Source organism: Danio aesculapii, chromosome 12 (assembly GCF_903798145.1).
Source record: "Danio aesculapii chromosome 12, fDanAes4.1, whole genome shotgun sequence".
Classification (NCBI taxonomy): domain Eukaryota; kingdom Metazoa; phylum Chordata; class Actinopteri; order Cypriniformes; family Danionidae; genus Danio; species Danio aesculapii.
The window spans coordinates 45219452-45246375 of record NC_079446.1 but is presented as its reverse complement, the minus strand read 5'-3'; the positions used below and the strand labels follow the sequence as shown (position 1 = coordinate 45246375).

The 26924-nt window shown below is 38.9% G+C and overlaps 1 protein-coding gene across 2 annotated transcripts; it reads left to right on the top strand.

The window, feature by feature from the left end:
* Positions 1–14319: 14319 nt before the first annotated feature.
* LOC130238527 (sushi, nidogen and EGF-like domain-containing protein 1) lies at positions 14320–25002 on the top strand. Of its 2 annotated transcripts, none has more exons than XM_056469580.1 (11): positions 14320–14416; positions 17608–17693; positions 17959–17982; positions 18146–18166; positions 18254–18286; positions 18919–19046; positions 19152–19427; positions 21255–21350; positions 21449–21599; positions 21717–21799; positions 21883–25002. In XM_056469580.1, exons 2-11 carry the CDS (start codon positions 17645–17647, stop codon positions 21961–21963), a joined length of 942 nt encoding a protein of 313 aa, XP_056325555.1. In that variant the 5' UTR covers positions 14320–14416; positions 17608–17644; the 3' UTR covers positions 21964–25002. The 2 variants fall into 2 exon arrangements, with proteins under 2 accessions (XP_056325555.1, XP_056325556.1); XM_056469581.1 differs by having other exon boundaries at positions 14362–14416; positions 17611–17693.
* Positions 25003–26924: the final 1922 nt, after the last annotated feature.

The following is a 26924-nucleotide window of genomic DNA, read 5'->3' as shown; positions in this document are numbered from 1 at the left end:
TTTTTTTTTTTGCTGTGGTTCAATTCAGACTAAGAGCTGCATTTATTTGTTGACAGATTGATTTGTTTTTTTTAATTTTAACCATTATGCTCAGTACAGGAATGGTACTTAACATGAAAGATCACCCTCTCTCATTTTGTGTTTTATTTTTAATGTAAATATTCTAAAGAACATAGAGAAAGGTGTATTATGGCCAATTTTGTCTCTCTCACTCTCTCTCAGTACAAGTCGCTTTATTGGCATGACATTTTTACAATATTGCCAAAGCATTTTAAATATGTAATATATTAACATCATCAAAAATAAAATTAAATAAATAATAATTATACAGTAGACAGAAAATAAATGACAAAAAATCAGATAATACATTTGATAATAATAATTGTTATGAAGCGGACAGGAGACAGAGGTAAGGAAACGTTAGGGTGTTTATTAAATGACAACAAGGAGCACATGAAGGATAGCCAGGAGGATCAGGAATGATGTTGGGGTCTTTTCCTCCGTGGCTGGGTAACAGGAATACACGAGGATGGACAGCACACACCAGATACAGCTGACAGAGGATGACACAGACTTGGAAGGACTGGAAGACAGGACGATTCGGGTGGACCAGGAAGACTAGGAGGAATACAAAGAGAACAGGTAAGTAAAGCGTTTGTTTTAGCTGAGGATGACTACGCTGAGTGGTCGCTCAGTTGTCCGCTTTCGTCGAGACGAGCCCGGACAATGAGCGACTGGAGTGCTGTGCTTTATCTGGTGCTCGTGAATGTGATGCAGCTGTGTGCTCATTAGAAGTCAGGTGATGGTGATCTTCGTGAGTGGGGATCGTGAGAGCCTGACCAATCCGTGACAGTACCCCCCTCCCCAGGGCCCGCTCCTGAGGGCCGACACCTCCGACGCCGTGGTGGTCTCCCTCTGCCTCTAGGCGCTGGGAACTCAGGGTGGCTCTCATGAAACTCCACCATGAGACTAGGATCGAGAATATCAGCTCTGGGAACCCATGTCCTTTCTTCGGGGCCGTACCCTTCCCAGTCCACCAGGTACTCCAACTGGCCACCACGACGTCGGGAACGCAAGATCTCCTTCACTGCGTAGACGGCTCCTTCTTCTAGGAGCAGTGGAGGAGGGGGTTCCTCTTCGTGGTCAGGCTCTGTGGAGGGAAGAACAGGATCGTGATAGGGTTTCAGGAGTGATACGTGGAATGTAGGGTGAATACGGTAGTGAGAGGGTAATTGTAGTTTGTAGGTGACGGGGTTAACCTGTTCCACGATGGTGAAGGGACCAACAATCGGGGACTTAACTTGCGAGAGGGCAGTCGCATGCGTATGTCCCGGGTGGATAGCCACACCTTTTGTCCGGGTGTGTATCTGGGTTCTTCAGACCTTCTTCTATCGGCGGTTACCTTGCTTCGACGGACTGCCCTCTGCAGATGTTGATGAGCCTCGTCCCAGACTCTCTCGCTCTCCCGGAACCAGTGATCCACTGCGGGGACATCAGATGGTTCGCCATCCCAGGGAAAGAGCGGTGGTTGGAAGCCCAGGACGCACTGGAATGGCGTGAGTCCGGTGGAGGGTTGCCGCAGTGAATTTTGGGCATATTCTGCCCAGCCCAAATACTGGCTCCAGGAGCTCTGGTGACCACTGCAGAAGGTCCTCAGGAACCGTCCCACCTCCTGAATCTTCCTCTCTGTCTGCCCGTTGGTTTGGGGATGATATCCAGAAGAGAGGCTGACGGCCACACCTAGGAGCTTGAAGAAGGCTTTCCATAGACGTGAGATGAACTGTGGACCTCTGTCCGACACAATATCTTCTGGAATACCAAATGACCTGAAGACTTGATTAAAGATATTGTCGGCTGTTTCAAAGGCTGTGGGAAGACCTTTCAGAGGGATTAGTTTGACAAACTTTGAGAATCTATCTACGATGACTAGAATACAGGTATTACCTTCTGACGAGGGGAGGTCAGTGATAAAGTCCACTCCTAGGTGTGACCAGGGACGGTTCGGAATCGGCAAGGGATGGAGCTTTCCAGCGGGTAGATGACGTGGGCTCTTGGATTGGGCACAGTCCTTACAGCCCTGAACATATTGCCTCACATCCCTTGCCATGTTTGGCCACCAGAATCGTTGGGATACTAGCGAGAGAGTATTGTTGATCCCTGGATGTCCAGTGCCTAGCGAGGTATGTAAGGAGTGGATCAGATCTACCCGGTGTTCAGGTGGTATGAACTGCCGATGAGGAGGGCATCCCGGCGGAGCAGGGGCTTCCGGAGTGGCAACGACTGGAGGAGCGTTCCAGGTGATCGGACAAATGGAGATGTGTTCGGGAAGAATCTTCGTTGGGAGTTCTTCATGATCGTGATGCTCGTGTAAACGAGAGAGAGCGTCTGCTCTTAGATTCTTGGGTCCTGGACGATAGGAAATGGAGAAATCAAAACGTGAGAAGAAAAGTGACCATCTGGCTTGACGTGGACATAGTCTCTTGGCCTCTTTGATATATTGGAGGTTTTTGTGATCTGTGATCACCTGGAACGGATGTTTGGCTCCCTCCAACCAGTGACGCCACTCCTCCAAGGCTAGCTTGATTGCTAGAAGCTCCCTGTCTCCTATGCTGTAATTCTGCTCCGCCGGGCTCAACTTCCGAGAGAAATAGGCACAGGGATGCAGTCGGGGCGGTGTATCATGATGTTGGGATAATACTGCCCCGACGCCGGTGGTGGATGCGTCCACTTCCACCACGAAAGGAAGATTTGGGTCAGGATGAGTCAGGAGTGGGGCCCTTGTGAACTCCTTCTTAAGAAGGCGGAAGGCTGCGGCTGCTTCTTTGGTCCACTCCAGTCCTTTGGGTTTACCCTTGAGGAGATTAGTGAGAGGTGATGTAATCCTGCTGTAGTCCTTGATAAACCGTCTATAAAAGTTAGCAAACCCAAGAAACCTCTGGAGCTCCTTAATGGAAGTGGGTTCTGACCAGGATAGAACAGCCTCAATTTTCTTCCCATCCATACGTATACCGGTTTGGTCAATGATGTATCCCAAGAAATGAATCGACTTCTGGTGGAATGAGCATTTCTCCGCTTTGAGGTAGAGGTGATGTTCTCTCAATGTGTGTAGGACCTCCGCAACGTGTTGGCGATGTTCGGCCTCACTCCGGGAGTAAATGATGATGTCATCTATGTACACTATTACAAAGTGGTGAAGAAACTCCCGGAGGACTTCATGAATGAAGTTTTGGAATACGGAGGGGGCGTTGACCAGACCGTAAGGCATGACCTCATATTCATAGTGGCCAGTAGGGGTCACGAATGCTGTCTTCCATTGGTCCCCCTCACGTATTCTTATCAGATTATACGCGCTGCGGAGGTCCAATTTAGTAAAGACTTTAGCTTCTCGGAGCTGTTCCAAAGCGGCTGGTACCAGAGGAAGGGGATATCGGTATTTTACTGTACCGTTATTTAGGACCCTGTAGTCGATGCATGGACGCAGCCCTCCGTCCTTCTTGGCCACAAAGAAGAAGCTTGAGGCGGCTGGTGATTTTGAGTGACGTATGTACCCCTGACTCAGAGCCTCCCTTATGTAATCTTCCATTGCCTGATTCTCTGGAAGCGAGAGCGGGTAGATCCTACCTCTTGGCAACTGGGCATCTGGAACTAGGTCGATCGCGCAGTCCCATGGCCGATGCGGCGGTAGCTGGGAAGCTCTCTTGGGGCAGAAGACATCATGAAGGAGCTGTACTCCTTAGGAATGTGGATAGACTGCTTCTCAGGAGGACTCTCGACCGATGTTGTAAACAAAGAAATGGGGTTCCGACCTTGAAGAGGGAGATTTGGAAAACAGGTAGGTGTACATCCAGATCCCCATTTCTTTATCTCTCCTGTGCCCCAAGAGATGATGGGATCGTGCTTCACCAGCCACGGGCGCCCTAGAATGATGTCCATATTTGCACCCTCCAGAACCAGAAATTGAATCCTCTCTTGATGTAACAACCCCACTTGAAGAAGGATGTCTTCGCATTGTCGTCGTTATTGGTCCGGGCTTCTGTTATGAAGCGGACAGGAGACAGAGGTAAGGAAACGTTAGGGTGTTTATTAAATGACAACAAGGAGCACATGAAGGATAGCCAGGAGGATCAGGAATGATGTTGGGGTCTTTTCCTCCGTGGCTGGGTAACAGGAATACACGAGGATGGACAGCACACACCAGATACAGCTGACAGAGGATGACACAGACTTGGAAGGACTGGAAGACAGGACGATTCGGGTGGACCAGGAAGACTAGGAGGAATACAAAGAGAACAGGTAAGTAAAGCGTTTGTTTTAGCTGAGGATGACTACGCTGAGTGGTCGCTCAGTTGTCCGCTTTCGTCGAGACGAGCCCGGACAATGAGCGACTGGAGTGCTGTGCTTTTATCTGGTGCTCGTGAATGTGATGCAGCTGTGTGCTCATTAGAAGTCAGGTGATGGTGATCTTCGTGAGTGGGGATCGTGAGAGCCTGACCAATCCGTGACAATAATAATACAAAATAAAAAGTTTAGATTATTTAAATTAGATACATGATTTTACATTAACCATTTCTTATGGTGTGTAGGGTGTATACATATTTTGCAGCTAGTCTAGATGTCAATTCATCCTCTCCAAGTCATTTAAATTAAAAAAAGAATTAATCAATGTTCAAGAATTAATCAAATTGGGGGAAAAATATTTCTCTAGTTGTGGTGTGTTTGGGGCAGAACAGAAGGAAGTGTGTTTCATCCTCTATTTGATTTGTGTCACACTGTTTACATATTCTCTGTTCTTTAGGAGTCCAGGATTTTTTATGTCTGCCCTTTTCTATTTCTAGGTCATGATCACAGAGGCGATATTTATAAAGAATGTGTTTTTCTTTTAATTGTTTTAATGATAAATAATTTGCCAGCTGTGTGGTTCTGTTTAGGGCTGAATAACATTGAAGTTTAGTTTGGAGGTTAAATTCAGTGTTTAGTTTTTTATCATAATTATATTTTAATGTTTTGTCAATTTGTTTGTAAAGATTTAGTTTGGGAACCGGTTTGATTTGAGGTTTCTTCAGTAGTTCAGATACGAGTGTGTTTAGAGGATGAGACACTGTAGGCTTTTCATTGGCCAGAAGGGCTTTATATTGGACAGACTGGGGGTCAGACTGATGCAGGTGCAGCCAAAAGTTCAGCGGGTATAAACCCAGTTCAGCCCTGCAGGCAATGTTAGAGGTGTTTCTGTGGATATGTAATAAGTTTTTAGCAATTTCTAATTGTGTTGGTTCAATGAAACTTTTATTCCAATTTTCTAATTTTAATACTGGTCCCCAAATTTCACTCCCATATAGTAAGATTGGTTTGATAATCGTGTGATATAATTTAATCCATGTTTCAGTTGGTAACTGTAATTTGCCAAAGTGTGTGTTTATAGCATAGAATGCTCCGCGAGCCCTCTCGCTCAGTGTCTTGACAGCGAGACTGAAGCCCCCAGAGGCAGAGATCTGGATGCCCAGGTAAGAGTAACTGCTACAATGCTCTAATTCTTCCCCTCTGTATGTGAACTGATATTTATGTCCCTGAGATCTGATTTTCTTCTGGAACACCATGACTTTTGTTTTGTCCAGGTTGAGCATCAGTGCCCATTCCTCACAGTATTGCTCCAGCAGAATCAGGCTGTGTTAAAGACCCTCTGCTGTGGGAGATAGCAGAACAAAATCATCCGCATAGAGCAAGCACTTCAGAGTCAAGCAGAGTAAGGCTGGGGACGCAGTCGGAGTCGTCCAGAATGTCTGCCAGATCATTAATGTAGATGTTAAACAGGTTTGGGCTCAGGCTGCAGCCCTGCCGCACCCCACAACTCTGCTGGACAAACTTTGTTCTCATATTTCCAACTTTTACAGCGCATTTACTTTTCTTATACATGGCTTCTATAATGCTATATACTTTTCCACCAATGCCAATTTGCAACAATTTGTATAATAGTTCGTCATGCCAAATAGAATCGAAAGCTTTTTTAAAATCAACAAAACAAGAGACAATCTTTTTTTTTTGTTTGTCTTTTATATTTTTATTGACTAAAGTATGAAGGGAGTAAGTATAAATGTAATAATTAATTATATTTAATTTTAATTAATTAATTTAATTTAATGTAAAATGTAAATGCTCTCTCTCTCTCTCTATATATATATATATATGTATATATGTATATGTATATGTATATATGTATGTATACATGTATATGTATATGTATATATGTATATATACATGTATGTATACATGTATATGTATATGTATATATGTATATATACATGTATATGTATATATATGTATATGTATATATGTATATATATGTATATATGTATATATGTATATGTATATGTATATATATGTATATGTATATATATATATATATGTATATATATATATATATATGTATATGTATATATGTATATATATATATGTATATGTATATATATGTATATATATATATATATATATATATATATATGTATATATATATACACACACACACAACATGCTGTTTTCTTTAGTCATCACTAATCCTGCTGTTTTCTTTGCCCCATCCATTGTCATAAATCTGGAACTACTGCAGGGGTTTTAGCCAACCAGACCAGTACTATGTGAAAAACGAAAGTAAATCTATAACCTTTTTCTGTATTTTTTTTTTTCAAAGGACTTACATAAGAAAAATGATGACACTTAACCCAATGTAAATGAATGCTTTCTAAGCACCCTGTATATTCTCAGCTGTGAGAATGTTCTGACACATATTTGTAAAAATCTTTATAAAAATGCAGTAATCGAGTCTAGATGCCATATATGGCAAGCTATTTTGACTTTTATTCATTCCCAGGATATCAGTTATTGCTATCAACTATTCAACTCTCGATAGCAAACATTTAATTGATGTTGAAATACATTTGTACGTTTTCACTAGTTAAATGTCACTATAGGCTGTCTTTTATATGTATTTGTTGATATCAAAAATATATCATTGACAATTAAAATTTATATTAAATAAATGAAACAAATGATACTAGCGACATTTTCAATTTCTGACATTATGAGCCACTTTAGATTTATATTCATATTAGAAATGCAATTTCAGATATTAGAAATGTATGCAACATGCTAAAATACATTTACAAACATCTAGAATCTACATTTATTGTGTCAATTTGATTTCTGGTATCAGTAACTTATATCTGTACTAGTAGAAATTCAACAGGACATTTCAGGATGTCGCTCCGACTCTGGATGTCGCTCCGACTCTGCATTTCTGGATATGGTGATTTCCTGTTCCCGGATGATGGGCACGAGCACTGCGTTGCATGTCTGGGGGTCCAGCATGTTAATGCGGTGCTTGCGGGCAGTTCATGCTATCACTGTGATGGCATGTCTGTTGTGCAATTAAGATCGCCACTCCAGTTCTCCCCTGCACCGCAGTGGTCACTCAGGCAGATCTGAGGGTTCCAGTGGGAGACTATCCGCTGGCCTCCCGCTCCTCCAAGCGCTCCATCCAAGCATCCAAGCTCGCCCCCTCCGGGCAAGTGAGCGCTGTCACGGATCCTGAAATGGATATGTTAGCCATGCTTTCCCGGGCTGCTTCAACCGTGGGGTTGGAGATGGTTTCTCCCCCAGCTCCGCGGCCGGACCAACTAGATGGGTGCTACGTTGAAGATAAGAAGGCCAAGCCTTCGAAGCCTCACATCCCTTTCTTCCCGGAGATGCACGTAGTCATACGCGACTGAAATCGCTGCGCACTATTCACATTCTAGGCGAGCTTACGACAGCTTACAACAGCCCTTACGTTCAGGAGAATGGAGACTCCACCCAGAGTCTGTTGAGCTGATATGAGTGCGATTCAGGGAAGCCCAGATCGTTCTGTTTGCTTCCCCCTAGAACACTCATTACCAGTAGTGTTTTCCCTGACCGAGGGCTCTCTCGGCACAGATGCACTGGCCCACAGCTGGCCTCGGGGCATGTGCAAATATGCGCCCCCAGTGAGCCTGCTTGCGCAGCTACTGTGCAAGGTCAGGGAGGACAAGGAGCAGGTCTTGCTAGTTGCGCCTCTCTGGCCCAACCGGACGTGGATGTCAGAACTCCCCCTTCTCACGACGGCCCTCCCTTGGCAGATCCCTTTGAGAGAGCACCTACTCTCTCAGGGACAGGGCACCATCTGGCACTCTCGCCCGGATCTTTGGAACCTCCACGTGTGGTCCTTATACGCGAGGAAGACTTAGGTAACCTACTGACTGCGGTGGTTAATACCATCACTCAGGCTAGAGTCCCCTCGACAAGGCGCGCCCAAAAGTGGAGTCTATTCACTGAATGGTGTGTCTATCGCAGAGAAGACCCCCAAACTTGCCAGATCAGCGTTGTGCTTTCTTTCCTTCAAGAGAAGCTGGAGAGCAGGCTGTCGCCCTTCACACTCAAGGTTTACGTGGCTGCCATCTCCGCTCACCATGACGCGGTGGCTGGCAGGACCATGTGAAGACATAACCTCATCATCCAGTTCCTCAGAGGTCTAGGAAAATAATCCACCTCCCCCTCTCTCATGCCCTCTTGGGATCTCGCCCTTTATCTCACGAGCCTGCGTACAGATTCATTCTAACCACTCGACTCAGTATCTTTAAGATTTCTGTCCCTGAAGACAGCTCTGCTGGTCGTGTTGGCATCGATTAAGAGGGTCGGGGACCTGATGGCATTTTCGGTCAGTTGCGCTTTGCGAATCTATCTGGACCGAGCTTTAGATCTTTTGAGCAGCTCTTTGTCTGTTATGGTGGTCGGCTGAAGGGAAGTGCCGTATCTTAACAGAGGTTGGCCCACTGGATAGTGGATGCCATCTCCCTCTCTTACCAAAGCCAGGGCGAGCCGTGTCCCCCAGGAGTTTGTGCGCACTCCACTCGGAGCATCGCATCCTCTTGGGCGCGTGCACGTGGTGCCTCTCTAACAAACATCTGTAGAGCTGCGGGCTGGGCGACACCTGATACATTTGCAAGGTTTTATAATCTGCGAGTAGAGCCGGTTTCCTCAAGGGTATTAGGTAACCCTTGGTGATTGAGAAAACAACTCGGTGAAGGTGTTGTAACACACTTGCTGCGCCATTCTCACTAACAGGGAGATCCGTGCATTTATTCACTCCGTCAGTAAAGTTCCCTGCATAGGCGAGCCCTGCAGAGATTCCTCCGGGGCTCCCAGAATTCACTCAGCGGAGAAGTCAGATGCTGCTCCGTTACGTTGTAGGTCTCCACGCTGGTCAGCACGCGTTCTGGGTATAGGTGCCTGCTGTGCGCGATCCCCACTAGGCAATCCCATATGCTTATTCCATATGCTCTTTTGCCACCATAACTCCCCACTTGGGCAGCAGGTGGCCCCCGCAGTGTCCTCCCTATCGGGACTGCACGCTTTCCCAATGTACTGTCGTTTTTAAATACCTAGAATTATCTAGATGCTTTGCGGCTCCCGAAAAAATTTATCTAAATCCATAAATCTTCTGTTGAAGTGGGATAAGTAAGGGGAACACGTTGGAAGACCGCGTCTCTGGTGATGCAGGTGCGCTTATGCTCTCTTTTGCCTGGTAAACCTCATCGGGGTCGAAGGTATAAGGTTCAATCATTATGTAATTTTCCATAAATTTCCCCATAGTGGAAGTTTTTTCCACATAGCATTGGAGTTCCTCTCCCAAAGGGGAACGCTCCGGTTACTAAAGTAACCCTCGTTCCCGAAGGGGGGAACGGAAATGCTATGTTCCTTCGCCATAATGATTGCCCCTTAGCTGTTGAGGTGAAAGTCTCTTCAGCTAAAAAAGGATGCTTACGCTTTGCACGTGCTGTGCTTATATTGCCAAATTGATTGCAACGAGCATCAGCTGCACAAGCTGAAGCTGCCAACTCATTGGCATTTCATTGGCCCGTTTACATACTCTTTCAGATGATTGGCTTTCTTAATGAAATCTCCATAGTGGAAGTTTATTCCACATAGCATTTCCTTGAAAAATATCTAGTCAAATATTATTTACTGTCATCATGGCAACGATAAAATAAATCAGTTACTAGAAATGAGGTATTAAAACTATTATGTTTAGAAATGTGTTAATCAGAAATTGGGGACAAAAATGAACAGGGGTGCTAATAATTCAGGGGGACTAATAATTCTGACTTGAACTGTAATAAAGTTGCTGTTCATGTCAGATTAAGGGCTGCAGTTATTTTTTGTTTGACATATACATTCTTTTTTGTAACCATTATGTTCAGAAAAGGAATGTCACGCAACAGGACTTGATGTAACTCAACATAACGCTCTTTCTCTCTCTTTATATACAACATATTCTTTAGTCATCACTAATCCTCCTCTTTTTTTGTCCCATGCTTTGTGTAATCATTAGTCTGGAACTGCTGCAGGCGTTTTAACTAACCAGACCAGTACTACGTGACAGAAATGAAAGTGAACCTATAACCTGTTTTACACAGGACTTGCTTTATGTAAGAAACAAAAGCCGCACACTCAACCCAAGTGTAAATAATTGCTTTCACATTCAAACGCCCTGAGTAGTCTATGAGAACGTTCAAACACTATACATGAATGTCGCCACAGCGTAATGAAATGCCAACTTATCAGTGGATGCCCTTCCAGCTGCAAACCATCACTGGGAAACATCCATACACTCTCATAGCACATGTGTTTGGACTGGGGGAAACTGGACCACACAGAGGAAACCCACACCAACACGAGGAGAACATGCAAACTCCACACAGAAATGCCAACTGACCCAGCTGAGGCTCAACCCAGCAACCTTGCTGTGAGGCGACAGTGCTACCCACTGCACCACCCCATAAAAATATCATCATATATCTTATTCTGAAACATTTAAAATCATATTTAGGACAGATATAATGCTGTATGACATCACTGATGAACAATCAGAAGGTTTAAAGTATTTCAGCAAAATTTTTACATCTTATTTGATCATTTCTGTGCCCATTTTGAATAAATCACAGAGTACTGCACTGTAAAGAATGCTAAGTTCAACACAATCGACTTGTGTTGGGACAACATGAAGGAATTTGGTTAAATTGAACTGAACTTAAACACTGAAAACTGGACTGACACTTTCAATTTACTATGATCTGAAGCTGCTTTGACACAATCTACATTGTAAAAGCGCTATACAAAAAAAGGTGAATTGAATTGAATTAAATCATTCGTTTTTACACATTTAAGTGGATTGAACATAAAACAATTAAGTTGTCCCACCAAAAAACTCAAGAATTGTTTCAGCTCATTGTAAATACGTAGTTTGAACAAACAGCAAATGTCATTTTTTGAGCGAGTACATTGTCAGTTTTATTTATATAGCACAATTAAACACAACCAGAGGTTGACCAATGTGTTGCACAATACACATCACAACAAAGAAAAAATCTAAAATTATAGCTAAAACAGACAATTCTCACTGATAAAATGCCAAATCAAGAAGGTACGTTTTTAACCTAGATTTAAAAACAGACAGAGAAGAAACAGATCTAATACAGAGGGGCAGGGCCGGATTAAAAACACATATAGCAAATCCAAGGGCCCCATAGCAAATCCAAGGGCCCCATTTATTTTTTCACCTCACAAAAGTATATATATATATATATATATATATATATATATATATATATATATATATATATATATATATATATATATATATATATATATATATGTTGTACTTATTATTACTGTTATTATTAATAATAATTTACTAATTAATATTATTATCTAATTGTCCACCATTTGATTTATATTTGGTTATTATATATTTTTTCTATTTTATTAAAATAGGCCTGCAAGTAGGCTATTAAATAATGCCATAATATGAACTTTATATGAAGTTCAAACAGGCTGCAAAAATCAGCAAAACAAAAAAAAAAACATTTGCAATTCTTCTTAAATCAGTGCTTTATAATAAATACTTTAAATTAGGGTTTACCTTTAAAAAGTTTCTTTCGAACTTTAGCTGACCATGAATCCCTAATGATAGGATATCTATCTTTGAAATCCATGCTTCTAATATCCAAAATATTGGGATCTTCTGGGCTAAGGCTCGCATCCTTATTTTAATTTTTTTGCATCAGATATATTGTCTGACAAAAGCCAGCACCAATAATCCATTCCTCCATATTATTACTGTCGTTTTTGTAAAAGGGGCAAAGTAAACATTCATAAAAAGTTTGCCTTCTAACTGGTTCAGGTAAACTTACTGTGAAGCATAACCAAGTGTATTTACTTGAGATAGATACTCCACAACGATGGATATTTTGATAACTGCTTGTCAAGGCCATTTGATTTGTTTGCACACTGTCTCGGTTATATTGTGTGATACAAGGACTGTGCGGACGTGAGCCGGTTTTTTGAGTCCAGCTGTAACTACCGCGTGGCTTGACATGCCTACATGTACAAGTGTCTTAATGATGAAGACTGTTTGAATTTTAGTTTTTGTTCTACGACAACTTTAGTTAGCCTACCTATGACTGGACGGTTCTTGCGGTAGTGCCAAATTAAGGGACCTATATTTGTCCTGGGAAAACTGGGACATCTGATCACCCATACGGGTGACTAAAACAGGGCAATTCAATATTCTGATAGGGCTACAGCCACTCTGAGCCCTAGTTTAGCACCAGCGTCATTGTATTTGAACAGCAGCGAACCAAAAGAAATACATCATAGATGAGAGAAAGCATAAAGCAAAGAGGCGTTTCCTGCATCATAGCCCAAATTAATTTTTCAGTCAATCAAGGGCCCCCTTCTTCCATGGGCCCTGGGGCTTCAGCCCCACCTAGCCCTTACGTTAATCTGGTCCTGCCAACACAATCTCACGGCAATTCGTAACTTTTTGATTTAGTGGCTAATTCGTACGATCTAATTCGTAAATTTAGTACGATTTGCTCATCCCCCAATGACGGTTGGGTTTAGGGGCGGGGTTAGGTGCCACGCCTCCTTTTTAAAATCGTACAATTTCGTACGACTGAACTCGTACGAATTCATACGAATTAGCCACTAAACAGACAAAACGTAAAATACTTTTCTTGTGAGATCAGGCTGGTCCTGCAGAGGGGCAGAGCATACCACTAACTAGGACCAGCTACTGCGAAGACACGGTCACCTCTGCATTTCAGCCTCAACTTAGGGATACATTACAATCTCTGGTTAGATGACCGAAGAGAACAACCATGCTAATGCTCAATCAACATGTCAGATAAGACGGTTCCAGGCCATATAGAGATAGAGATTTAAAAGCCAAGAGAAGAATTTTAAAGTGACTCGAAAGTGTATAAAACTGGTGTAATGTGGTCATGTTCCTTGGTACCTGTTAAAAGCCTTGTAGCAGCATTTTGAACTAATACGGTTATACAGTTTTCCGGAAAACGGATTTCTGGCTAATCCCAAAGTATACTGAGTTACAGTAGTCCAACCTAGTGGTAGTGAAAGCATGGATTATTTTTTTTCAACATTTTTTTCTAGATAGAATAGATTTAACTGTTTTTAAAAGTCGAAGCTGAAAGAAGCAGGATTTGACCACTGCATTTATCTGTTTGACAAAGCTCAGGCCATCATCCAGAATAACAACTAGATTTTTTACCCAGGGCTTCATACAGAAAAACGTAATTTTTCAAGATTTGGTGCTCTCGAAGAGCTTGACAGACCGAACAAAAGTATTTCCGTCTTACTCTCATTAAAATCTAGAAAGTTCAAAGACAACCAGGCTTTCACATCTGACAAGCATAGCATAGGAGTCTCTAGCCCACTTGAATTTGGTTTGAACAGGTAGATTTGGGTGTGAAAATATGCATGTCAGAGCTCATTTTATTAATGATTTAATTAAACAGAGCAATAAATCAGATACACTGTTTGCTTATATCTGGTAGAAATATACTCTATCAGAAAGTGTGGATTGTTTAATATTGATTTATGATTTGTCTTCAGAGAGGCATAAAAAAATCACAGGCATTTATAGGTAAACATCTGTTCATGCGTCATACCATTCTGAAGATATAAATAACTTGTAATAGACATTCTGCACATTGCTTGTGAATTCAGTCATGGTCTACTGATTTCAATATTTTCATAAATAACGCATAAATATAACAAGCACAATTAACACAAGCCAAGTTTACAAATACACTTTCTCAAGGCTTGTGAGGTATAAAATCTAAATGCATGAGTACATCTGAAGCAGATATACTGTTTTTTATTTTTAGCAGTAATTACTAGTGTTGTTCTCAAGCACATATTTTCTTTTGTTCCAGTGCATTATGTGCTCTGAATACAGGGCTGGGACACATAACATAAGGTCATTGCACAGTTCCTTCACTATCATAGAGCATACATCAGGTACGTGAACCAGCCAGAAGAAGCTGAGGTAGGTAAAATCTTTGTTTGATGTTAGACTTAAATGTATTGTTAGCAAGGTCAGGCTAATGGATGGGGTAGACAGTGTAAACACAGTATATTTATACCACGTTAAAATCTGTTCAAGTGAAAGGAGAAACTTAAGTGACCTTTGTGATTCTGATTTGAGACTTTATTTAGACTTAATTGCATTGTTTTCAGAATGACTTTACCGGTAAATTAAAAAAAGCGCTGTTCACACAAGCGAGGACGTTACGGGATTTTCCCGGAAAAGACCATTCGCATCCATTCAAAAATACCGGTAAATTCTGACATCATTAAGCAGAAATGACCTCTAAACGGCAGGGCTTGAATTTGTAAACATTTGACTACATTACAAACTCTGTGGATGGATCAGTGTTGTGAACAACTTTGATGAAAGCATAAAGAAAAACTCTCATGTTGAGATGTTCATAATATGTGTGTGTGCTGGCGCTCACCAGCTGCTTTACATGCCAACGAGTCAGAGCTTGAAGGTAAACAAACAACGGCTTATCATAAGCATTTTATCGATAATTATTTACACAGTTGGCATTAAGAAGGAACATAGAAATGTTATCTGACTAACATCTAGCAGCTAAATGTGTCTGGGAAAACATTCACAGGCTTTTATTCTCACAAACCGCGCAAACTTGAGTGTTCTGATTGGCTAAAGTAGACGTCTTATGTCAGCGCGTTCTAGACGTGAACACGCTCTCTCCGGCAATCTTCCTTCTGCGTTCATACAGTGCAGCATTCCGGCAAATTACCGGTAATGTTACAACTTCACTTTCCGGAAAATAGCCGGAACTAATTTATCAGTATTTTCAAAAAGGGCCTGTTCACACATACAGACCTTACCGGAAAATTGCCGGTAATTTTCCAGAAAGGTCTATATGTGTGAAAGGGGCTTATAGTGAGTTGTTTTAATAGGTCAAATTTCAATTTTCAAGTTATCTCTGGTTAGTCAAATTGTCCTCTGATATGTATATAGTAGGTGTGTGGCTAACGTGAGCTCAAAACTTCTCCAGAAACTGTTTTATATGCTCGTTTATAACTACAGGAGTTACAGCTCACTTTTGACCATATTTGGAATGGTCATGAATATTAAATAGCTCTGTTCTGACTCTCAGCAGCTCATGTCAGTGCCTGCTCTGTCTCTCTCTCGCTCTCTCTCTCTCTCACATTCACACACACACACACACTTGTACAGCTATCTTTATGGGGATTTCCTATCGATAATGACTTTTGCACTGTACAAATATATAATATATCCCCCTACCCCTAAACCTAACTCTAACAGAAAACAATTTGCATTTGAATATTTATTTAAGTCTGAGTGCCTTAGTGTCCCAACAGGGACAATATATAGCCATATCGCACTGCTACGAGTGTGATATGTGTTTAACAGTTTGATGGCATAATCGTGTATATAACAAAGAAAATCAAACATGGGGAGTCTCAAAAACCCTTTAGTATGAGGAACTACTTTCTTCCGCCATTCATTTACATTTGCAGCTGACGTCAGAACAGCAGAAACTGTTATTAATTCACCAACGTCACTTTAGAGCTAATGAATGATTCTCTAGCGTAATGTCTAAAATGATGACAAAACAGGTGATTTTGCTGACATTTTAAGATTATAAGCCTAAACGGCATGAAATGCCATTAGTCTATACACATTTCCCAGTATTTCTCTGTTGCAATCAGGAGATCACAATAATTAACCCCGAAAAAGCTAGAGCAAAGCAAACACTAGCAGATCACTATGGTATAGATACAGCACTATAATATACAAAAGAGAGAGACCGACTCACCTGTTCTGTAATGATTTGTTCAGCTGTAACGTATGCTGAAAAAATGCTGTTGTTCTCCCCTCAGAACTTATTATGTGGTCTCTGTTGCCATCTTGTGGTGGAATGTCAACCGTCTTTGCTCTGCTTGGTATGACTGGCTGATGGCCGCCAACGTGCTGAATCTCAGAAATTATGGATATTTTAAAATAGGCACTAACCTTATAAATAAACTGCATAGTTGCAATCTAAACAAGTACATTCTCGACTTAAAAAGTCTCAAAAGTACATTATGCTGTCCAACAGCAGCAAAACTTGTTAAACTGTAGTCCTCTACTTGCCACTCATGTGGGCGTAGTAATACATATGGGTGAGGAAGCTGTACATGTGCTGATATTTCTTTTATATCTCACAGCTATCAGCCAATGAGATTCGAGAACCAGACAGAACTGTTGTATATATATATATATATATATATATATATATATATATATATATATATATATATATATATATATATAATCTCTCACTTGAAGTATTGCATTACATCGTGGTCACAAGCCTATTTAACTACATTGAAACCTATTGACTCAATATATAAACAAGCAGTTAAAATTATGGACTTAAAGCCTATGCGATGGCATCATTGTGAAGTTTTATGTAAACATAACTTTTTTAGTTTTGATAGTTTTATTAAATTTAATTATCTTAAATTGGTTTTTAAATGTTTAAATAATCATGTTCCAATCCTGTTTTCTGATGTAATAAGTAGACATCAAACCTCTCACAGAGTCACACGGGCAACTGCTAATGGTGACTGTCTAGTGCCAAAGTGTAAGACCTCTTTTGGCCAGTCCGTTTTCTCTGTAAAGGGAGCCAAACTGTGGAATGATTTACCTGTTAGCTTAAAATCAGAAAGTAATCTAAATATTTTTAGTAGTGTTCTTAAAAAGTGGTTAAAAGCAAAACAGCAGTGTTTGCACAAATAGTCTACTGTTAGTTTGTTGGATCATTGCGCCTTTGCCTTTGCTCCAGTAATTTTATGTAAAGAATTATGATGCTGTGTATATGTTTTTATTATAGTTCCATTTTGTCAATTTGGTCAAGCTTCCTGTGGACAGGTGTTGAGAATTAGCAAGTTTGCTAAAACACTTAAACAAATGCATTTGGTTGTCCAGTGTAATTGTGATGTCCATGTCAAATAAATAAATAAATAAATAAATAAATAAATAAATAAATAAATAAAAATAAATATATATATATATATATATATATATATATATATATATATATATATATATATATATATATATATATATATATATATTCAGATTAACATCAATTGTAACTGCATTTTTATAGTGACAATAATAAAATTGTCTGATTACAGAAGGACTCCTCTATTTTTCTTCATCTCTGACTTCATCATGAGACGTTTATACCATCTTTTGGTGTTCATGTCAGTCCTGTCACTCTGTAAGTTTATTATTATTATTATTATTGCTATAATTATTATTGCTATTGTTGTTGTACACTCAAACAATGACTTTGCTGCTTGTTTAAACTACCTATTTAAAATAAGCTGAAACCGCAATATTGAGAAGTTTTAAGTTCAATTCACTTACATTTGTAACTCAACTGATTTATGTTAGGATCCTGCATTGTCATAGTGTAGTTGTTGTTGTTGCTTCGTTTCCTTATGTGGTACAGTCTCTCAATTTAATCTCTTTGCCTTTCACAGCCAGGACACAAATAGCAGTAACAGGTACTTAAATGGCTTGAATTACATCGGTTTCAAAAACTTTGCCAATTTAACAGAAGTAACCTGATATAAACTTGAGAGTTCTGTGAGTGTCTATAAACAAAAACTTCACATCAAGCGAGTTCATAAGGTTTTTAATGGTGTTTGTGTTTGTTTCTTCTTTCAGAGTTTTTCACAACTGTCGTAGGTAATTATTCACACACTTAACAGTCTAAAAAAATGCCATTTCAAGTGAATTTACTCAAGATTTTAAATGGGATTTGTATGTGTTCAGGAACGACTACAGAAGCAACAACGGTCTTACCAGGTAACCAGCGTTTTACTGTACATTTGTTTGGAAAAAGTAATAGAAAGATAAAAATAATCATGTTTATTTTAGTTTAGCAAACCAATGTTTCCTTCACATATTGTCACACTTTATTATGCCTATTAAAAATCTACTTTATGACAGTGTTTCTCAACCAGGTTCCCGGAAGGACCACCAGCACTGCATGTTTTGGATGCCTTCTTTTTCTGTCACACCCATTTGAGGTCTTTCAGTCTCTGCTAATGAGCTGACGATCAGGTGTGTTTGGTTAAGGAGACATGGAAAATGTGCAGAGCTGGTGCTCCTCCAGCATTGTGGTTGAGAAACTCTGCTTTATAAGCTTCTGTTACTTTCACTAATTGCTCTATTTTATTGAGCTACCATAATTAATCTTTATTTTAATAGCACCGTTTAGAGCTGCACCACAGTAATCACGTGACATTTTTATGTAACTAGACTACATTAATCATGGAACAGCAAAAATATATAAAACAATATATTACTTCATATATTTTCCATAAAAAAATTTCATCTGTCATCTGAAACACGTTCACTCATGATTTAAGAAAATTTTGGAATTATTTTAAGGTAACCGGTGGGTTCTGCTAAAAATAATGCTGTTCTTTATGCAGGATCATTCTACTCATTTGGATCAGCAGCAGGAGACCTATTCAATCCTGCTGTTGATGATGGAAGCTCCTCTGTTATTCCACTGTTGAGTCCATTTCAGTACTTTGGTCTCACATACCAGCAGATTTATGTAAGGATATGACTATGTCTTAAAGTCTAAGATTGATTATTGAATGTTTTATGCACTATCTCTGATCAGACAAAGCTGATTTTGACTTTATTTCTCATGTTTCAGGTTAATAATAATGGATTCCTCACATTCAACCAGCCTTCTTCACAGAACGCTCCCGACTCATTTCCAGCTAATGGAAGTCAAGATATAATTGCTGGACTCTGGACCAACATTGACAACAGTGCAACAGGAGTCGTCTCTTATAATCAGTACACCAGTGGAAGTGTTCTCACTCGCGCCACTCAGGATATAAACCATTTTTTCTCAAATCTGACCTTCACTGCTTCTTGGGCCTTTGTTGCGACGTGGGATAAAGTCGCTTATTTTAACATGAACACAGTAAGTTGAAGTTTTAAACAGTTTTTTTATTATTATTTTATTTTTTTTGAAGATGAATCCAATCCAAAGTACAGTACTTACTTTAGTTTGTGATTGTTCACTTGAGAGTAGCCTAAAACTAATGTAAAATGACAGTGAATAGCATGTACCTAAAGCCAGGATTACACTTGTCAGACTGCATTTACGCAATCCCCATAATCAAAGTGTCAGTTGTCATAACATCAGGCTGCAACAATCAAAATGCGTCAAATACAGACTCACACAACTCACCAGGAATGTTTTTATGCCATCACAATAAAATTTAATTCATCACACAAAATCAATAAATTTTAAACTAATTCTCATTTTTTCTGTATCCATTTGTTGTTATTGTTTTGAACAAGGTACCTCACCATGTAATTTTGTGTTTAATCTTAACATCTTGGCTAAAACAAGACTCAATTTGACTGTCAGTAAAAAATATAATTGATCATGTCTAAAATAGTCCAGAACTAGACTACAGCAAAGTCCCTTTAAGGCAGGGGTGTCAAAACTCAGTCCTGGAGGGCCGGTGTCCTGGAGTGTTTAGCTCCAACCCTAATAGAACACACCTGAACCAGATAATCAAGCTCTAGATATACTAGAAACTTCCTGGCAGGTGTGTTGAAGCAAGTTTGAGCTAAACTCAGCAGGACACCATCCCTCCAGGACAGAGTTTAGACATCCCTGCTTTAAGGCAAGTCATTTCACCCAGCAGCCATCTTTAAAACGCCTCTGGGGCAGTATGCTCAGACATTCCAGCCTGATCTCACGAGAAAACGTAAGCATTTTACGTTTTGTCAGTTTAGTGGCTAATTCGTGCGAATTCGTACGAGTTCAGTCGTACAAAATTGTACGATTTTAAAAAAGGAGGCGTGGCACTTAACCCCACCCCTAAACCCAACCGTCATTGGGGGATGAGCAAATCGTACTAAATTGTATGAATTAGATCATATGAATTTGTACGAATTAGCCACTAAATCAAAAAGTTACGAATTGCCGTGAGATTGTGTTGGACATTCTGTATGAATGGGGAAACATCAAATACTCCAAAACCGTTTGCCAAGCTTACCATTACATTACATATTTAGAACTTCCAATAAAATGAATCAACAACTTTCTTATAAGTTAAAACCCATGCATGAAATTTCGGGTTTTAAGAAAATGTTAAATGTAATAGAGCCCCATTACATTTTTCCTTCATAAACCCATTTCAGTCCTGGTTTCAGATCCACTTTAATGGCAGGTGACAGTAAAATCTATCAGATCTGTGCTGTCTGAAGAAAAGGTGGACACTCATCTTTCTGAAAATAAAAAAATACTTAAAAATTGATTGAAACTGAGTTCCAAAAACTCAATTGTTCTTTTCATTTAACTACTACAATATTACATTTATTTTTTATAAGCAGCTTTTTGGTTTTGAGTATAAAGAAGGATTTGTTTTATTTGCTGCTAAGCAGAAACCCCAGAAGTATAGCTCTATTACTGTTTAAAGTAAAAGAAAAAACAAGATCATACTTTTATGATGATAGTTTTAATACATTAAAGAATTAAAATCAGAGAAATCCTCTGGCTTCTTTTTTCTTTTTTTGCTGTATCAAAAACAAACTGAACCGTGACACTACTGTGTCGTATCGAACCGAACCGAACCGTGATTTTTATGAACCATTACACCCCTTATATATATATATATATATATATATATATATATATATATATATATATATATATATAGTTTCACAGAGTACTGTATGTACTGTAAAGTACAAAGTGCTTTTGCTAACAAACAAATAATTCAATTCTTTTCAGGAAACCTCGTTTCAAGTGGTTTTAATTTCAGGCAGTGGGTATTCTTTTATTCTGATGAATTATGGTGATGTTGCTGCAACAGGATATCCTGTACAGGTAATAAAAATCTTTAAAAAAAATAGTGCTTAAACCTCTCCTGTCTCAATATTTCTTACCCTATTTTTACAGTAGATTGTTTTGTATCTTCCGTACAGGCTGGTTTTGATACAGCCTATTCCACAGACTACTTTGTGATTTCTGGATCAAACAGCGGGAGCTCCATCTCAGACCTCAAGACCTCCAGTAATGTCAATGATCCAGGCAGATGGGTCTTCAGGGTGGACACTGGATCAAACACAAATAAAAGTATTCTTACAGCTTATTACCATCAGATTGTTAAGCATAATCAGATGTGATATTCATACCCAGAAATTAAATATTTTAGAAACCAATGTTAGAATGTGTCTGTGTGTTTTACTTTAGACAACATTGTTGGACTTCAAGGGAAGCTTGCCTCATTCTTGGACCTTACAGATTCAGGAAGCATGCAGATTGTTTTGCAGCAGGTAACAAACACAAATATGTATATAATTTAGGCACTATTAGGTTAGATGGGGAGGGTTGATCTGTCTGTTCATCTTTGTTTCAGATCCAACAGGAACTGGTGAAAAAAGGACTGCCAAGCGACATAAAGCTGAACATAAAAAAAGTAGAAAAGATGCTGCCGTAATATAAGTCTCTTTCAGCTTTATAAGTCTCTTCTGGCCGTAATACAAGTCTCTTTCAGCTGTAATATAAGTCTCTTTCGGCCGTAATACAAGTCTCTTTCAGCTGTAATATAAGTCTCTTTCAGCCATAATAAGTCTCTTTCAGCTGTAATATAAGTCTCTTTCAGCTGTAATATAAGTCTCTTTCGGCCGTAATACAAGTCTCTTTCGGCTGTAATACAAGTCTCCTTCAGCTGTAATATAAGTCTCTTTCGGCCGTTATACAAGTCTCCTTCAGCTGTAATATAAGTCTCTTTCGGCCGTAATACAAGTCTCCTTCAGCTGTAATATAAGTCTCTTTCAGCCGTAATACAAGTCTCTTTCGGCCGTAATACAAGTCTCTTTCAGCCATAATATAAGTCTCTTTCGGCCGTAATATAAGTCTCTTTCGGCCGTAATACAAGTCTCTTTCAGCTGTAATATAAGTCTCTTTCGGCCATAATATAAGTCTCTTTCAGCTGTAATATAAGTCTCTTTCAGCCATAATATAAGTCTCTTTCGGCCGTAATACAAGTCTCCTTCAGCTGTTATATAAGTCTCTTTCAGCCGTAATACAAGTCTCTTTCGGCCGTAATACAAGTCTCTTTCAGCCATAATATAAGTCTCTTTCGGCCGTAATATAAGTCTCTTTCGGCCGTAATACAAGTCTCTTTCAGCTGTGATATAAGTCTCTTTCGGCCATAATATAAGTCTCTTTCGGCCGTAATATAAGTCTCTTTCAGCTGTAATATAAGTCTCTTTCAGCCATAATATAAGTCTCTTTCGGCCGTAATATAAGTCTCTTTCGGCCGTAATATAAGTCTCTTTCGGCCGTAATATAAGTCTCTTTCGGCTGTAATACAAGTCTCTTTCAGCTGTAATATAAGTCTCTTTCGGCTGTAATACAAGTCTCTTTCAGCTGTAATATAAGTCTCTTTCGGCCGTAATACAAGTCTCTTTCAGCTGTAATATAAGTCTCTTTCAGCTGTAACATGTCTCTTTCGGCCGTAATACAAGTCTCTTTCAGCTGTAATATAAGTCTCTTTCAGCCGTAATACAAGTCTCTTTCAGCTGTAATATGTCTCTTTCAGCTGTAATATAAGTCTCTTTCAGCCGTAATATAAGTCTCTTTCAGGAATATGAACACAGTTGTACATCAGAAATCTAATTGATATTATGAATCAAGTCTGTTAATGTTATTCAACCTTCAAATGGGAGATAAATAACCATAATAGTGACCTTACAGTAGCTTTGTGTGATCAACTGAATGAAATAAATTAAAGTAAGATTGACTAATATCCACCATGGGTTTCTCAGTACACTCATTAGAGTTCATTGTTGTTTTTAGTTATAATTAGGCCCGCACGGAATCTGCGAGCGCAGAATTCCGCAGATTTTTAGCCCATCATTAATTTACTTGAGTAAATGTGTGTAAATCTATATTTATTCAGTTTTTAAATGAATTACAGTAATATTATTGACTAATATGAAAATGTTCATCTGATTTATGTACAATGCAGTTTGTAAAGGAATATTTTTCTGTCTTTTAGTAGAGATATTATATGAGAGACTTGCTTTGTTTACCAAATGAAGTGAATTTAATTGGATTTGCATTTTAAGCAATAAATAAAAGTTAAAAAGATATTATTTTTTATTTCTCATATTAAAGGTTTTAGTTATGATACTCTCAAAATAATTCCGCAGAAATCCACAGATTTTTACCAAAATTCTCAGCAGAAATCGAGAATCGAAATCGTTTGGTTGAGATGTATGGTTGATGTTAAAATAAGCCCTCCGCTGAGTTTTCTTTTTCTTTTTCAAGCATTTCCCATTTGATGTTTAGCAAGGATATTTTCACAGTATTATATATATATATATTTTTTTTTTTCTTCTGGAAAAAGTTCTTTGTTTTTTTTCGGCTAGAATTAAAGCAGTTTTTATTTATTTTAAACAATTTTAAGGTCAATATTATTAGCCCCCTTAAGCAATATCATTTTTGATTGTCTACAGAACAAACCACTGTTATACAATGACTTGCCTAACTACTCTAACTTGCCTAGTTAGGCCTTTAAATGTTTTTAGGCTGAATACTAGTATCTTGAAGAATATCTAGTCAAATATTATGTGCTGTCATCATGGCAAAGATAAAAAAAATCAGCTATTAGAAATGAGCTATTAAAACTAATATGTTTAGAAATGCATGTTAAACAGAAATTGGGGTAAAAAAAATATACAGCAGGGTTAAAAATCTGACTTCAACTATATATTTGAGTGTGTGCTGACATGAAAGACTGCTGATGATGTGCCTAAACCTGACTCACCAGAGCGCTCCCCTTTGCATCTTGCACATGCATCACACCGGTAAACTTACATCAGTTTATTGTAAACATATGATCCATAATTATTTCAACAATTGTCACTAAGAAGGAACACTGAAACATGATCTGATTAATAACATGCAGCAGCTTAATGTGTCTGGAAAAGGATTCACAGACATTTATTTTCATAAACAGAGCACATGTATCATCTGCATTTGATTGGCTGCACGTTTTGAACGTGCACATGCTCATTTTGGCAATTGTCTTTCTGTGTTCTCACAGAGCAGCATTCCTGGGAAATTGCCACTTGTGTTTCCGGAAAATTGCTGAAAAGTATTTTCGAAAAGGGCCTGTTCACACGTCACATGTTGCTGAAAAAATGCTGATAATTTTTCAAAAAAAGTCTGTATGTGTGAAGCGAGGAAATGACTATCAAAGTGTTTCTGCAGACTATTTTTATGAAGTGTTATTATTAGACAATAGCATGAATTATTTTTAACCATTAGAAGCTGGTTATATTCACACATTGAGTTTGCATACTGTATAAAACTGTATTCAAATATAAATATAACCCTATACAACCCTATAAAGGAGATTTTTGCATAATCCCCTTTAAAATAAGAGTGAAGGTCAAGTTCTTAAGGCATTGTGCTTGTATGTTTTTCTTTCAGTTATGAGATCCAAAATAAAAGTGAGTCAAGTCAAGTCAAGTGAGTTAATGACATCTTTCAATCTGTCAATGAGCAGTAGTCCATAATCAGCCTAGATCACAGCCTGATCTGATTTCAAGTCTGATCTGTACACCACAGACACTGCTGGAGACATTGCTTCGAAAGCGCCTATCTCATTTCATATCAATTATCAGCAATTTTATGTATATATATTTTTTGCAATTTTATATATATATATATATATATATATATATATATATATATATATATATATATATTTAAACAATTTATTTATTCATTTTCTTCCAACTTAGTGCCTTACTGTGCGTTCACAATAAAGGTGGTGACAGCGACCAAGGTCGCTCTGGCTGCCCTGGTGTCAGCGCTGTCTAGCTTCAGTTTTGGCGGCGAAAGCGTCAAAATTCGCTACATTGATCTTGTATTTAAAGGGGCCATTGCAGCATATCATATCAGTCACATTCCAGCATAAAACATGCTTTCTAGCGAAAAAATTTTGTGCTCTTTATATCAAATTCATTTAACAATGGAAGATCAAGTTGCATGTGGTGTGGCTTTGCTCCACCTAATTATCCAATGTGTCCATATGTCTGAAATATCCTAAAGCAGCAGTACTGTTTTGTAATGTCGCATGAGATTCCCGCTTTTTAAAGAAAAAAATATATAACATTAATGAACATCAGTAACTCGCCAGTAACTTATTTAATGTATGTTCCTGTAAGAAAACATTGCAAATAATTGGAAATCCGCAATAATCAAACCCTTGGGAACAACCAGGCACGTGCACACATAGGGCTCGAAGTGCCCTTCCAAAATGAACTAAAGTGCCACCGCTCCCCTAAACTCACACCACCCCCACCCCCCAGCTCATATAAATGCTCCTTGGAAAGTCTCGGCACAGGCGTGTGTTGTCGGAACCAAAGTTCACAGTGACTGTTCTGTGGAATCCGCTCAAGCGGTGGACTTTCTCCACAGCGGAATAAAACACCAACTATTTCGACATTTATGTAATTTTACGCAAAACCTATTTAAACGAACTCATCCTAGGCCGTTTGTCTGATTTTCACCAGAATTGAATCACATGATCACAAAGATGTTCAGTACACTTCCCACCACTGGCTGGGTGCCCTCTGAAATATGAAATGCCACTAAAATGTAGAAACGGGAATACAGAAGAATGTCACTACACAAGAAGAACTTGTATATTGTCTGATCTTTGCTTTCAGTTTCTTACATAACCATTATCACATACACTGTAACAATGTCCGTAAATGGGTTTTCCACATTTTGTGCTTCGTCATTTCATTTAATGATTCTTTTGAAATGCATTATGAGATCTTAATCTTTCCTCCAACACACTTTTGATGTTGAAAAGTTTTAAAAAAGTGACTTTTATTGACATTTTTAATAGTTTGAGGTGATATATTGTTTGGGTTTGTGTTTTAATTATAGTACAAAAACCTAGTGAAAAACTGCCTTTACTTTTTTGTTATTGTGCAGACTTATTTCTCTATATACTATGTATGCAATATATTGTTTCAAACTACTAAAATCTCAATTAAAGTCATTTGTTTAACTGCACAGTTACTTTTTTAGCATTACACATTGACAGATTAGATTTCAAGGTCCTATAATGAAATTCATAACCATTAATAAACAGAAAAATATGGAACCTGTTAATTAAGGCATATTTTTACTGTGCACTCTCAAACATAAAGGTTCCAGAGCTGTCACTGGGACAGTACCTTTTCAAAAGTTGCACATTTGTAATTACATGATCCAAATTTGGCACCTACATGTACATATTAGTACCTAAAAAGTACAAACGTGTACCTCATGAAATTTTTAAGCACTAATGGAGAATCTATTTGGACACTGTTAGTCCATATATTTACACTTTAGTATAACCCCCAGTGCTGGGAAACACCCACACACTCT